Source organism: Dicentrarchus labrax, unplaced genomic scaffold (genome assembly GCF_905237075.1).
Source record: "Dicentrarchus labrax unplaced genomic scaffold, dlabrax2021, whole genome shotgun sequence".
In the NCBI taxonomy this organism is placed as follows: Eukaryota; Metazoa; Chordata; class Actinopteri; family Moronidae; genus Dicentrarchus; species Dicentrarchus labrax.
This window is the reverse complement of record NW_026136715.1, coordinates 15,491,852-15,506,308: the sequence shown is the minus strand read 5'-3', so window position 1 is coordinate 15,506,308 and position 14,457 is coordinate 15,491,852. Positions and strand designations below refer to the sequence as shown.

At 42.1% G+C, this 14,457-nt stretch overlaps 2 protein-coding genes across 4 annotated transcripts in view; one reads left to right on the top strand and one right to left on the bottom strand.

Annotated features, from left to right (window-relative positions):
• Positions 1-420: 420 nt before the first annotated feature.
• sp5l (Sp5 transcription factor-like) lies at positions 421-3,287 on the top strand. Its single transcript, XM_051424122.1, has 2 exons — positions 421-880; positions 1,446-3,287. The coding sequence occupies exons 1-2, from the start codon at positions 827-829 to the stop codon at positions 2,481-2,483; spliced, it is 1,092 nt and encodes a 363-aa protein (XP_051280082.1). The 5' UTR covers positions 421-826; the 3' UTR covers positions 2,484-3,287.
• A 995-nt stretch (positions 3,288-4,282) lies between these two features.
• Positions 4,283-14,457, bottom strand: part of arhgef25a (Rho guanine nucleotide exchange factor (GEF) 25a) — a 45,103-nt gene continuing 34,928 nt past the window's right edge. For 2 of the 3 annotated variants that reach the window (XM_051424114.1, XM_051424116.1), the window contains 12 exons: positions 13,601-13,667; positions 13,116-13,219; positions 12,736-12,805; positions 11,175-11,264; positions 10,476-10,568; positions 9,888-9,938; positions 9,702-9,779; positions 9,381-9,572; positions 8,940-9,120; positions 7,559-7,788; positions 7,173-7,307; positions 4,283-6,271 (listed from right to left, as the gene is read on the bottom strand). In XM_051424114.1, coding sequence (XP_051280074.1) covers positions 6,146-6,271; positions 7,173-7,307; positions 7,559-7,788; positions 8,940-9,120; positions 9,381-9,572; positions 9,702-9,779; positions 9,888-9,938; positions 10,476-10,568; positions 11,175-11,264; positions 12,736-12,805; positions 13,116-13,219; positions 13,601-13,667 — 1,417 coding nt within the window. In that variant the 3' untranslated portion in view covers positions 4,283-6,145. The remainder of the gene's footprint in view (positions 6,272-7,172; positions 7,308-7,558; positions 7,789-8,939; positions 9,121-9,380; positions 9,573-9,701; positions 9,780-9,887; positions 9,939-10,475; positions 10,569-11,174; positions 11,265-12,735; positions 12,806-13,115; positions 13,220-13,600; positions 13,668-14,457) is intronic. The other variant, XM_051424115.1, reaches the window with a different exon arrangement.

Here is a 14,457-nt window from a genome sequence, read left to right as displayed (position 1 = left end):
ATAAATATCCATGTATTTGCTATCTTTACTTCCCACTGTGGAGTTGAAGCAGTATGCAAATATTCCCAGAGTGAAAAATATTTTGACAAAGCTGGCTATATTAATCTTAGATCTTTTAACAGACTAAGCATTTTGTTCTTGTGCAAAGATGTGGTCCTAAATGTATAAATCGAAAGTTGCTGAAACACTAAATGTTAACACTTATTTGGGTTTATTTGAAATTGAAAGAAGTAACACATGATGTCCAGAGAAGTTCAAATAGATACATTACTCTGAAACACTTCTTATCATGCCTCAAATCTTTATTTCTTTTTCCCCAGAACAATTGGAGGAGGAGTCAGTTCTTGGGGTCAGCATTTGGTTGAAATTGAGTGAAATTATGAGTAGCCCACCCCTTCACCTAACAATCCCCCCCTCCTCCCTCCCTCACATCTCCTCTCTATTGACTGGCTCTCCTGCATCATACTGGAGACCCCGTTGAGAGGATCTTTTCTCTCTATAAAGAGAAGATGCAGCTCAGGCGCCTTTGAGATCGCAAGGATTTACTGTGCGCCTCTCTGCATCTAACTTCAGACGGGCATCCTCGGCTGCTTCAACACCAAATCATCTGGACTGCAAGCGTACAAAAAATATTTACCTAGTGGACTGAGGGACATTTGAATGACGCGGGATTTCCCAGTCTAGTCTGCCAGAGTGTCTGAGTCATCCCAGACCCGAATGTGAGCATCTTTTTTCTTTTGCGCTCCGAGCTGTAGTTTAGACTTCGTGCGTCGTCGCCTCTCGGCGCAGTTTGTGTTGCAGGTGCGTGGAGAAGGAGCGAGGACAGATGGCTGCGCTGGCGATACAAAGGACTGACAACTTTTTGCACACCTTTTTACAGGTTTGTTGTATAATCATCTTTTGACACAGTGCACGCGGATTTATTACCTGCTTTTGAGGTGGTGAAAGCCGCAACTTGTGCGTAAAGAATGAACATGCTTCATGGGCTTGATCCGTATAAAAAAATAATTAAACTTCATATAGTAGTAAAATAATTAGAAAATAATTTGATAACAAAAAAAAGCCATGTAAGACTAAAATATTTAATGTTTAAAAATAGCAAATTCATTCCAACTTCGGATTACATATAGTGTCAATTTCTGAACGTTTTAATTATCATGTAATGTAAAAGAAAATGTTATATTAATATAATAATAATAACTTTATTGAAATAACACCCTTAATAAACTGAGTTTTTCATAAAGTGCTTTTGACAAGACAAAGCAAGAACAGGATACTCAAAAGGAAATATAACAACAGAGAGCCAGGCACTGAGGCCAAATAGAGGCAAGACAGAAAATATTAAATATATAGTGAAGGGAAGACAATTTAAGGAAGATTTAAAACTTTATTTGTCTTCAAAGTGGCCCATGTAATCTGACATGTGTTTGTGTATCACCACACAGGACCGGACGCCTAGCTCCTCTCCAGAGGGAGCCCCTAACGCCCTCTCCTTCCTGGCCACCACCTGTAGCCAAGCCTGGCAGGTGGGAGGCACTATGGGCTCAGAAGGATCCCAGTTCCCCTACGAGGGCACCGTCAGCTCCACGTCAGGAATGTTTCAGCTCTGGAGCAACGACATAGCGCCCAGCACAGCTCTCAGCACACACCAGATGACCTTCACGGTGCCCAAGGTGCAGTTCCCAGGACACATGCAGTCTAGCCTGGGTCACCATCACCATCACCCCCATCATCACCACCACCATGAGCTGCCTCTCACCCCACCGGCTGAACCTCCCTCTTCGTACTCATTCGAACTCTCCCCTGTTAAAGTGCTGTCCTCGCAGCCACAGGCCAACGGCCCCTATTATCCTCAGCACAACAGTGTGGGACAAAACTTCCCCAGCTTCCTCCAGAACTCCTCAGCCAGGCATCACCTGCCTGGAGGCCATGTAGAGGATGGGCAGCAATGGTGGAGCCTACCCCAAACCAACGCCACCCCTTCCAACCATCCCTTCTCCCTCGGCAGACAGCTGGTTTTGGGCCACCAGCCCCAAATAGCTGCTCTTCTCCAGGGTACCTCCAAGGGCCTGCTGAGTTCTACACGCCGTTGCCGTCGCTGCAAATGCCCCAACTGCCAGGCGAATGGTGGGGGGTTAGAGTTCGGAAAGAAGAGACTACACATCTGCCACATCCCGGAGTGTGGCAAAGTGTACAAGAAGACCTCTCACCTGAAGGCACATCTGCGCTGGCATGCCGGGGAGAGGCCGTTCATCTGTAACTGGCTCTTCTGTGGTAAAAGCTTCACCCGTTCAGATGAGTTACAGCGGCACCTCCGCACGCACACTGGAGAGAAGCGCTTTGGGTGCCAGCAGTGCGGCAAGAGGTTCATGAGGAGTGACCACCTCTCCAAACACGTCAAGACCCACCAGACCAGGAAGAGCCGGTCTGGGCAGCCTTCACAGAGCACGGACCCTCTGCTCACCAATATCAAGAGAGAGTAATCTCTGTGGTCCATCATTCAAAAGAAATAATCAATCAATGAACAGACTGTGTGACTTACACTTACTGCCATAGGTTTGCACTAGAGGGTAAGCATCAAGCTCCCCGAACATCTTCTGTTGTCAAAGCCCTACTTTTGACTTCAAGTAGTACCATAAGAATATATTTAGAGACCATTTTTAATTGGAGTAATTGTGTGCGATTTGAGACAAGGCACCTTTAAAGAATACTTGAAGCCTTTTGCAGTGATATTGTGAGAGTTTTGCTGAATTCAGTGTACTTTTCAAGTTGCCACACAAACAGATTTCAACTGATTTCTTTAACAATTTAAGATTTCTTTAAATTTCAACTGATGTGAAAATCTTTTCAGAAATAATTCTGTAAATATTTTATCCATGTGAAGAATGTTGCAGACATGAGCAAAATTACACAAGGTTTACCTTAATACGTTGTCCATATTATCATGTTCAAGATAAACGTATGCCTTAGTGCAGCGAAAATTATCATTTCTGCTCTCGAAAACCAGTTCAGAATGGGAAAATGTTTCTGTTGTCGCTGATAATTAGATTTTTATTCCAAAACTTATCCTAATTTCTCTTCTTCAAGGTAGGGATCTTTTTTTAAATGTGAGTCTTTGATCTACAATTTTATCTCGTCTGCTCTTAAGTAGCAGCGTGAAGCACCATTGCTCCAGATTAGCAAGCATTTTAAAGTTCTTTGTAAATTATGTATAAATATCATGTACAATTTTATCGGGGGTTATGGCCGCATGTACATTTTAATAAACATTGTCCTTGCTGAAACAATTTCACAGTTTCTAATAATGTTATTTTCTTGCATTTTGATGACTGATTGTGAAGTAAATATCTATGACTTACAGTGAGAGTCATTGGTTTTAACTTTCTTAGCTCATTCAAAAAATGTGTGAAACTCTGATGCCCCAGAGCTCCTAAAGATCTAACATTTTATTTAAATGATAATTCAATTGCATTCAGATTACAAAAGCTCCTCATTGTGCTGCTGGTGTGAAGGAAGAAGCTCCTAAAGAAGACCTAACATGGTGGGCTGTTCAAAGATTTTCACACCTCAAAGTAAATACTCAATCCATTGATGGGGCTGTTTGTCTCGCCTGTTGCAATCAAGTTCACAGTCATGTGGCTTTTAATGAGTGTTTTCTTTCTCTCAATGGAGAAGATTGAGTCAACAGATGCAACAGAGGGCATTGGAGAGGAATTCCCTGTGAATGGGACCCCTGTTGTTGAGACCCCCTCAGTGGTGACAGGAACTCCCTTTGATTTTGCACCCTTGTGAAAGTTAATACCCCTTTCCCCCCCTCTGTCCCCAGCCTCCATATATCACAGCCGTGTTACGATCGGCCCTGCTTTACTGCTCAGAATGGGGCTTTATTCAGAGGCCAGCCAACCAGATGTCTGCTCATCCAGGGGTTTCTTTTCTTTGTTTTTAATCCTGTTTGAACTTTTTCCAAGGGGGATGCCGAAGCAAGCAAAATGCTTTGCCTTTGTCTTTATCAGGGGATCCCAAAAGTGGAGTCCAAGGACCTCCAAGGGGTCTATAGCGAAAAAAAATACTTTAGTTGCACCATTAGTTAAATAATTAAGGAATGAGCATACTGTCAGAATGCATATGGATGTTAGTATGAATCATCAGAAGTGTACACAGCGCTTACAGTATATAAAATGTCACAGAAAAAAAAGAGATAAGTGTCTGTATATTAAAAGTATACAGGTTTTTTAATCAAGGCAATCAAGAAAGATTGTGCAGAGAAACTCAAATACTGCAGTCAGTTTCAAAAAAGACACTTTTTTATTTGATATGATACGACAGTTTCTACTCAGTCAAACATGGCATTAACCAACCCTCTCTTGGTTTTACTTCCTTGCTTTTGGTTCTCTGTAGTGGTATTTACTTTGTGTTAATGCCTGATCGGTAATTCCCATGAAAACACGCGAGTTCACAGTAACTGCAGATGGATTCTGTGAGATGGTTCCCCTCACCGAATGTCGCACCTCTCATTTTACTTTGTGTGATTTATTGTTGATTCCTGGACAGATTATTCAGCAGCTTTTGCTTTATTGTGAGAGCACTGAAATATGAGGCCTATTGATCTTTGGTGCAGCTGTATGATACAACTTAAATTAAAGTGAAAGCCTTTTGGGACCCTCTACTGGCCACAAAGAAGAACTGACCCGATATTGACAGGATAGCCCCCCTCATCTACTCAGCTCTTATCTTTTTGTCACTTAGGTGTCACAATCCCGATTGTAACACAGATATCTACAGTTGTTTAGGAAGAGTAGTGGCAAACTGAACTATAGTATAAAGCATTTGAGCTGTGAGCTGCTATTTTTGGCACTGTTGTCTGAGGAAGAGGGAGCATGCAGATTCATCAGCATCACTTAGTTTGTCCAGCAACATATTATCCTTCATTTTAACCAACTGGAGTGGTAACATTTCTTGGCATACCTGGGTCATTCTTCATCTTACAAGTGGAAATGTATGGTTGCCTTCATGGTATGCACTATACAGTATTTAGTCCACAAGGGCAAAAGCTAACAGAGATTATAGAAATGGTGCACAGCCTTGACATGACAACAGTGGACTAATAAAACAATTCATATTAGTTTAAACCAATGCACTTTTAAGGACCCGTGTCCCCAAAACCACAAGCACCCCTCTTCGACCTGGAAAGAAAAATCTGTGTAAAGTAGCATTGTGACAGTCATGGACATGTTTCATGCAACAATTTGGGTCAGCACAGCAGTCTCTTTGAATGCACCTACTGTATTTAACAACTCCTCTGGAGTTGCCCAAAGAGCAAAATGTATTCTAAAGTGACGTCATACCCAAAGAGAACCTCCAGGGGGCTCCATCACACCTTTTTTGTCCAGATCAAAGGAGGGCGAGTCAAACAGAATAAGAGAGCACACAGGAGCTCTCAACACTGTGGCAAGAAAGAAAGTTCTTCTCTTTCAGTTGAAATTCGAGTGAGTTAAGTCCTTGTGGCATGTTCACATCAAGTGTTCTGCTTTTCCCATTTTTATCGACATAAACAGCAAACTCAGTTGTCAGCAGGGGAATGACAAAATGTATCAATGTAGCTGTACGTCTTCACAATGGGGCATCAGAATTACCACTGACCACCTGCACACTCAAACACATCCACACATTGTTGCATAAACATACATCCAGGCACACACATAACTCCAGTGACCGCCCCAATTAGGAATGAATATTTCTTCATCAATCAAATTCCCCTTGCCCTTTGAAAGAGAGAAGAGTATGGTATACAAACTCTCAAAAAGGTAAAAAGCAGATATTGTCATAACACTGAATGTCCGTTGAGTGTTTTTACTCGGAGCCCAGTAACATCCCACTGGATACTGTTCATGTGCACTCAAGGTAGCCAAGGCTAGTCACCTCCCATTGAATGGCTCTCTAAAAATAGGAGCAACATCATTTTATAGTTGCAGCCCATAATTCCTTCATACGTTCCTTCAGGTTCCTTCATTATCTTCCAGAAATCATGACTGAACCTGCTAAGGGTCCAGCCTGGCATAAACAGACAGTAGACAAGTCTTCTTGTCCCCACAGCTGTGGCGTTAGCTGCTGTCCTCCTAACCCAGGAGACAGATAGTGTCAGAGTTCATAGGTCGTCCTCGGCTAGCTGAGCCAGGTTGCTGGGGCGTCGTCCGGCTGACGGGCCCGACAATGGAGCCTGGCACCCAGCATCAGTAGCTTGACCCCTTCGGCAGCCCTCTCCTGCTCTCTGCTGGGGAGAGAGGGTACATTCATCAGCTGTAAAGTACTTCCATGTACTGCACTCAAATAAAAGTTTGTTTTCAATTGTATACTGACAAGAATATTATAGATAACTTGCCAAATATTGAATGGGAATTTTGTTATCAGGATTTTTTCATTGACAGCCTCAGTCTAAAAATGCATTAATTAACTATTAACCCCAGCATAATATGGGAAAATATTATCTGCCTTTGATAGGCATCTCTCTCTGATTTCCTCATCAGCCTGCTTCCTGTTTGTTTTGTGCCAAGCTTATCCAACCTGAGTAAACACAGAGAGAGGTGGAGAACAACAACTGCTGGCCTGTCCACACTGTCTCACTCTGGACAACAGCCCACTGATGACAGAGGGAGACTAGGCTAATGATAATGTAAAGCCCAACAACAGGATGCTCCTATTGTTCAATGGCCAGATGGACAATACAGCCTGAAATTTTGGGAAATTATATATTTTGTGTAAATGTGTGGAATTTCCCTTGTTTGTATTCAACTAAGTGTAGCTAACATTGTAATCCATTTCCATCATAAATATTCCGATTTGTATTGATTCCCTTTTCATCCAATAGGGGGAGAAATAGCCCTTCTTATGACTTGATCCCTTCACTGTATGTGTCTAAATAAATGGTTACAATTTACTAGACTCTTTCATCTTTTAATTAACATTAATGAGCACAATGAAATGATTGTTACAAGTCGAACAATGGCCCATTATTTCCCCAGTGGTTAGCTTCCTGTGGCTTGTTTTGTCATTAATTTTCCAATGCTGGTGTTAGACTGGATTGTCTAATGACTGCTAGACAATCCAGTAGCACAATGGGCAAAATAATGACCCATATAGACAGCTTTGTCTCTAAATGCATGCATATACACTACCTGTGCACTTTGTGTGGTGGGTGTGTACAGCCCATTTGACACAGCTTGACAGTTTGGCTGATCAGTGAAGCCCAGTTGGACATGTGACGGAGAAACAGTGTGGGAGTCAGCAGGGCATGGCTGGACCACAGTGGGCTGCAGATGCAAACAACAGGCAGGTCACTCACTAACACTTTATTGCATGCACACAATACCATTTGTTGTTTTTATTATTCCATTTGTGCGAGAGTCCAGTCCCACAGCCAAAAAAGCAGGAAAAATTGAGCAGGCCTGGCCATGTCTGGTGTGGTGGTGAAAAATATAATTACTGTGTATGAGTTGGTAGTTATTGCAGGACAGTGTCACTGTATGTAGGGTAGACAAATAGACAGCTAAACAAAACCTACGTCCCGCAGTAAGTATGCCTCGCTGGGTCCTTGGCCCTGGCCTTGGCTGGGCAGGTAGAGCGTGGGCAGGGAGGTGTTGTGAGAGTGAAGGGAGGGCAGCTTATGACGGTCAATAGAGGCGGAGGAGTGGGGCCGAAGGGCACTGGCAGCAGACAGAGGGGGCCTCATGCTGCGGCCCAGGCTATTAGACTTGCTCTCTCGCCGCTGATACTCAATAGGCGACTGTAAGGCTGAAAGACACAGAGAGACAGACAGTTCTTATAAAGCTCCACCTGATTCTGAATCTTTTACAAAGCATTGCATCATGTGGATTCAGCATTTATTTTGTCAGTAACCCCTCATTTAGCATTTGTAAGCATTACATAAATGGTGTCACATCATTATGTAGCTGTAAGCAGATATGGATATTTAGGTGTATCAATGTACAGTATTTGTCAACAATTATAACTTCTCTTATGAAGACATGTTATTACAACTGTGTTTTAATAAAGTGTCATTCATTATCTTTTCTATTCATTATCTGTTTATATAACAGCTTCCACTAATTTATACCCACAAGAGGAGTTGTGTGAGTGTAATGCTCTCTAATCAGAAGAGGACAGACCATCTCCCCTAGCCTCTGCTTTGACAGTCTGTGAAACCGCTGCGCTCTTTTTTAAATGATGCATCACTCAGAGGAGTTTATATTAGTTTTCACCAACCATCTACTACCGTTTTTTCATTTTGGCACAATGGTTCAGACTTATGCTTTAGACTGGATGTAGAAGCACCACTGGACTGCATTATTTCCTTTGATGAGGATCCCACGCACTGGCAGTCCCTCCACAGACACTCACACATACCAGACAATTAGCTTCTCTGGGTTGTAAGCTACAAAGGTACCACACAAAGGGCTGTGAATGTGCTTTGAGTGACTGTAAAAGCTCGAGCTCCAGCAAGGATACAACTGTCTGTTTATAACTACATTATAGTGTTATAAAGTTAAAAAAAAAAAGTTTATTTACTTATTCTAAATGCTAGGGGGATTCAAGTAAAGTGATGCCGTTTAGTCGGTGTTGCACAAATAATTCAATATATGATACCTGGCAGAAACCCAGCCTCATCAAAATGTAGATTTTTGAGATTATGAGATTTTACTTAATCATTATGTTATGATTTCAAGTAGTGTCTCATAATGTGGATTAACCATCAATTTTTTTTACTTTTAATTCATAACTTATTTTTTTTGGTAGGAATGGTCTTCCAGAGAAGAATTCAAACTTCATCTTTACACTGATTCAACTGCTTTCAATGAGTCAATTAATGGAAAATGTGCTAAACTGAAACATGATTTATGGATTAGGGGATGTGGCCTCATCTTCAGACGTCAGCTGGGACTTACCATTGAGAAAGTTGCGCTGGGATTCCAAGATTTGAACAACATCATTGACCCAGGCCCTACAGATCTCAGGGGAGGAGGCCTGCAACTGGAAGCGCACCACACTCCCGTCGGGGTTGCGTGACGTCAGCACAAAGCGGGCATCATCGCCCTCCACGCTGGGCTCCACCCCCAGGCAGCTCACCTGGAACATATCACATCTGACTAGCATCTGCCAGGAGTCCAGCCTGCTGAGTTGCTTGTTAAATACTTCACTAACACATTCAAGCTTCTAAAAAGTCCCTGCTGTGGGATTATGTAACCTGTGCTGATTTAGGTAAGAATTAGTGTGGATCTGTTGTGTAACCTGGGACTAAAATTTATTTTTTTATTTTTTTATATTTTATTATGCTAAAATATTATGTGTAGCTGACCTGAGTTCACTGAGGCTCAGCAGTCACCCACCTTGATGCTATTCTTAAAGATGTATCCAGGGAGCGAGAAACCTTTCTTTCTGTCAATTGGCTCACTGAAGATGACAAGCTGCTCAAAAAGGAAGACCCGTCTTTCCTTGGCTCGGGACAGGAAGCTACTGTCCTGCTCGGTAACAGTGAAGGTGTCTTGCTGGAGCAGTTTGCCCTGGGCTGTGATCTTCCCCTGATACCACAGCGAAGATAAACACAACAAACAGAGGAAGTGGTCACAGTGGTCTTTTCATGGGATGAATAGTTGGCATGAGAAATGTTTTGCAGACAGTGAAGGGTAGTCTAAATTCCTGAGACGTACCTCGAAGCCTTGTAGCCTGCCCACATTCATCATGTCATTGCAACGTTTTGGCACAAAGCACATCACCTCTACTGCTTTCTGTTTAAAAGACAAAAAGTGAGGTTGTAATCAAGAACACTAATAAAAAGCATGATTTTGCACACACAAAACCCTTTAAACCTTATGTTTAAGCATAAGGACACCAACCTCCAACTCCTCTGTGTCCATCCCAGCTTTGGTGTAATACTTCAGGAAGTCCTGCTCAAATAAACACAGCATGGTCACTAGAGCATTCCAGGTTTTCTGCTCAGAGTAAGATGAGGACATCTGGAGGAGCATTTATGGGTGCTGAACCCACCTTTCATTTGAATGCCAAAGGGCAAAGTTTTATATTCAGGCAAAGTTTTATACCAGGGATGTCATTTTATGATCATCTTCAAAGACTCTTACATATAACTGTTTGAATCCTCTGGTAAGAATGGAGTCTCATTATGTAATTTGCCTCTTCCTCTCTGGGTGGAAAGTAGCCTGAACAGACATTATGCCTGGTGTGTCGTCTGTGTTTCTACACAGAGGGGCGTAGGTGTGGTTTGTGTGAGTGCTTGTATGTTTACAACCCTGGCTGTGACTGACCCTGCTGTGTGTCAGACAGATGCACAGTGAACACCAGTATGTATGTGTGTGTGTGTGTGTGTGTGTGTGTGTGTGTGTGTGTGTGTGTGTGTGTGTGTGTGTGTGTGTGCGCGCGTAGGTGTTGGTGTGTGATCAACAGCACAGCAGTGCTTCGCTTTTCACCTTGAGCAGCAGCTGGTACTTCATGATCCTCTGGACAGGTTTGATGAGCAGGTCGTTGAGCTGCAGCCTGTGGCCCAGCTGCTGCCGCAACTCCTGTCAGCGGAGACGGACACAACAACACGACACCAGTCAGCATGACAGCCAGGACACAAAAAACGGCAGCTAATGGCCAATATAATCCCTCTAAAACAATATATCACAGGGATTGTAGTGTTTTTTTTAATTGTCTTGTGTTTATTGTCAAAGAAAAGGAACTCATTACAATCTGAATAATAAATGCCAGCTGAAAAGACACCCACAAGTCCATGTATAATACATGCTATAGGAACAGTTAGATTCATGCATACTAAATGGCTTATTAACTACAGGCCTGAGTGACAGGTGACCACTGTATCACTGGTAAACAAGTGTTTGTCCTAAATCAACATATAGACAGAAAATTACTCAAAAACAACTTTTATAATTTAACTTAAGTTATAAATTAAGTAAAATCCCAAACATTTGCGGGAATTTGGTTTGTACTGTTGGTCAGACAAAACAGGCAATCCGAAGATGTCAAGTTTGACTTGAGGAACTTTTGAAGGATATTTTCTATCTCTATTATCTGACATTTTAGAGAGTAAACAAAGACTAACTATTGATTGATTAACTGAAAAGGCATAGGATAAAAAGAAAAGTTGGATGTTAAGCCGTACTCACCTCAAAGTAAGTCTCTATATACTCTGAGACGATATGTTCCGATTTGGGCTTGTTCTGACAGTATACAACATACATATGCAGACGCCTCTCCTGCAAACCAAACAGACATCTCATTACAAAATTATTCAGCTGAACCTCTAATTTAAAAAAATTGCCACAAAGCAAAAAAAATTCACTGTGAGCTTTAATTGCATTACAAATACATTAAAATGCCCCTTGAAGTAAGCAAAAACCAGTCAATATGCAGTGTCTCTGGTTGCTGTTGGGAGCAGAGCAATAATAATTTGCCACAGACTGCGGGTCCTTTGAAGCTGACTCTGTCTGGTTAGCGCCTACTCTTCTGTGACTAATTGGCATGGGAGTGCAGATGTGGCGGTCCTGAAAGCCCTAATGGAGTTACGTGTAGATGAGCATTAGGTTATGTATAATTTACCCAGGTTACACTCAGTGTAACCAGACCCTTTTAGAGCCTGCCGGCATAAGACTGTACCTAGCAACAGGCTGCATGGTTCCGTAACCTAGAGACCAGTGAGCTGCTCCACCTGAATATGGACATCATGTAACAGTGCAGAAGACGGCTGCGTGCATCCGTTCCGAGCATTCACTATACCAGTGTGGCTGTGTGTTTACATGTGTTTATATGTTGTATGTGTGTGAGCAAGCACACATGTTGCATATCGGTGACACAGCTCTTGTTAAGAGAGGATTGGGCTTTCTGCTTTTCATTAGGGCCATGTTCCCAGCCTGCTTGTTTTCACAGTTTGACACCATGCTTAGATTTAGTTACAAGTTTCTTTATTCCTCTGCAGGCTTTTTAAGTCGATTATCCAGTGGGCTGGGCCTTATTGAATTGTTTAAAGAGCTACAGACAGAGAGAGTGAATATAGCAAAAGAGACACAGACATTTAACTTAATCATCTTCAGACAAGAAGCAAAGCTGAGTTGGTCAAATTACCCATCATGTCTGCCCAGTCTGCATGTGCCACCACTTAACCAATATACATAAATCTAATTTTGTTCCCTGTATAAGCCCTGTGACCCTAAACCGACTCAGGCTATTCTATTCTAAGAACAATATACTTAACAGTGGCTTTATCTTGCATGCATCACTTTGCTTCATTCTTCAACTAAGATATGTAGGGAGAAGATGGTTTGGGTGGAAAAAAGCCTGCATATCAAAGAGGGTTTGTTATTCCTCGCTTATTCTTGTTGTCTTTTCTGGCTGTTTTTTCCCTGGTGTTTCCTGAGCAGTCCAGCCCAGACTGGAAATTGGCCAGTGTGTCGTTCGTGTGTATGTGCGTGTGTGCCGTGTGCACTGTTGTAAAAACACAGCCTGGACTGAGACGTATCAGTAACAGGGAAGTGGAGGGAGAGACGCTGGCAGTTGAGACAGAAGGAGAGAGGTACGGTATAGGATAAACAAGAGCTCTGCATGTTTTCCTTTCTCTGTTTACCCTCACGCCAAAAAGCACAAGGAAGCAGACCCAGACCCTTCCACTGATGTGGGTGTGTATGTGGGTGTATGTGTTTCCGTGTGTGTCTACACGGTAGTCATACTCACATGTTTAATGAAGAGCTGAGCCAGCCTCTCTGGCTCTGCCAAACACTTCTCCAGCTCTCCCAGGAAGTAGCTACAGAGAGAAAACACACACACATACACACACGCGCACACACACACACACACACACACACACACACACACACACACACACACACACACACACACACACACACACACAGACACAAAGACACACAAACACAATCATCCCCAAAACGGAAGGTCAGATTTGTCTCCTGACCTATTGTTCTTTTGTCCTTCACTCAGCCACCAACACAATGCTCTGCAAATCACTGTTTGTCTTTCGCTTTGAATACAACTGGAGCAAACATACAATTTTCTACGTGTGGAAATCAAATGTATTTGAAAAATCAGAGACTTACTCTTTATGCCAGTCAAATATTTGGTGAATGTTCCCAAAAACAATCTTGTCTTTTCCCTTCATGTCCTCCGGTATACTTTTAGAGCTCATTGTGCCCATGTAGCCCTGCAAGGAAAGGACAGAGCTGCTGATGTCTGGTCACACCTACAAAAATTATAACACACTGCAACAACAACACACCTATTATTGAGCTTTTATTAACTTTCAGATGGCAAGAATACTCCTCTGAACCAAAATAACTGCAGCTATTTATGGCACCGAAAGATGGATCGCCATGCAACTTAATACTCTTCAAGATAATAATTCACAAAATCTGCTTAAGACTGCAGACGGTGGGATGGAGGCAGACCAAAGTGTGGAGAAAAGTGGAGGATTTGTGATGATAAGGATTTAGAGCTCTCTCTGACAGACTGAGTGGATGACTAAGTTCCCTCTTTTCTGTCAGTGCAGATTGTGTGTTCTTTGCTGGCAGACTTTGAGGTTTACCTCCACTATGAGCCCCAGGTCTGTCACATAGTGCTTCTCTGTCTCAATAAGCTCCTTCAGTACATACCTGTAAAGATACAAATGAAGAAGGATTAGTGTTAGAGTTATGCTACTGAATTTATTTTGCACACTGCAAAAAAATCTTGCTAACACTTTACTTTACAGGTCCCAGTTTGCTAACAATTTTCAAGAAAGGGCCTGATACTAACTTGTAATTCTGTAGAAAGTTTCCTGGAAAGGATTATGTGATTTGGTACTAGTTACAGGGGAAAATGACGACAGCGTTTAACTGGTACACTATTAGTTACAGCAATCTAATTAATTAAGCATAACATACAGATTGAGCTGATCGGCTGAAGATGAAGATTTGAGTGTGAAGCGCACCCTGCAAATATTAGTTTATAGCTTTTTCCAGGGCTTTCAACTGCATCTCTGCACCGAGTTTGCTCTTTTGGCTCAGTTGTCCTCACATGACCTGAGTCTGGAACTTACGTCACAAGATAACATCTGATGAAGACTGTGAGATCCGGTTGAAAGCTCCAGAAACAGCTGGAGTAGTAAGTGGGCCAAGATGATTGAGTCAAATGAGTCTCTGACATTTAACAGCAACTGCTTATAATGTAACACAACTTTAGCTACTATATGTTGTATATACGACTAAAACTACTATAATATCCTTTTTCTTTCTAAAAATCTCAAAAATAAAGACACCAGTACTTCCTTATAAGTAGTATCAAATTACAAAGTTATTTCCCAAGAAACATCCAAGGAAAATTCGCATACATTTTGTTAAATAAATTGTTATTTAAGTTTAACTTGTGCATGGCTCTGGGAAGAGCAATGTCAGTCTAGATGGA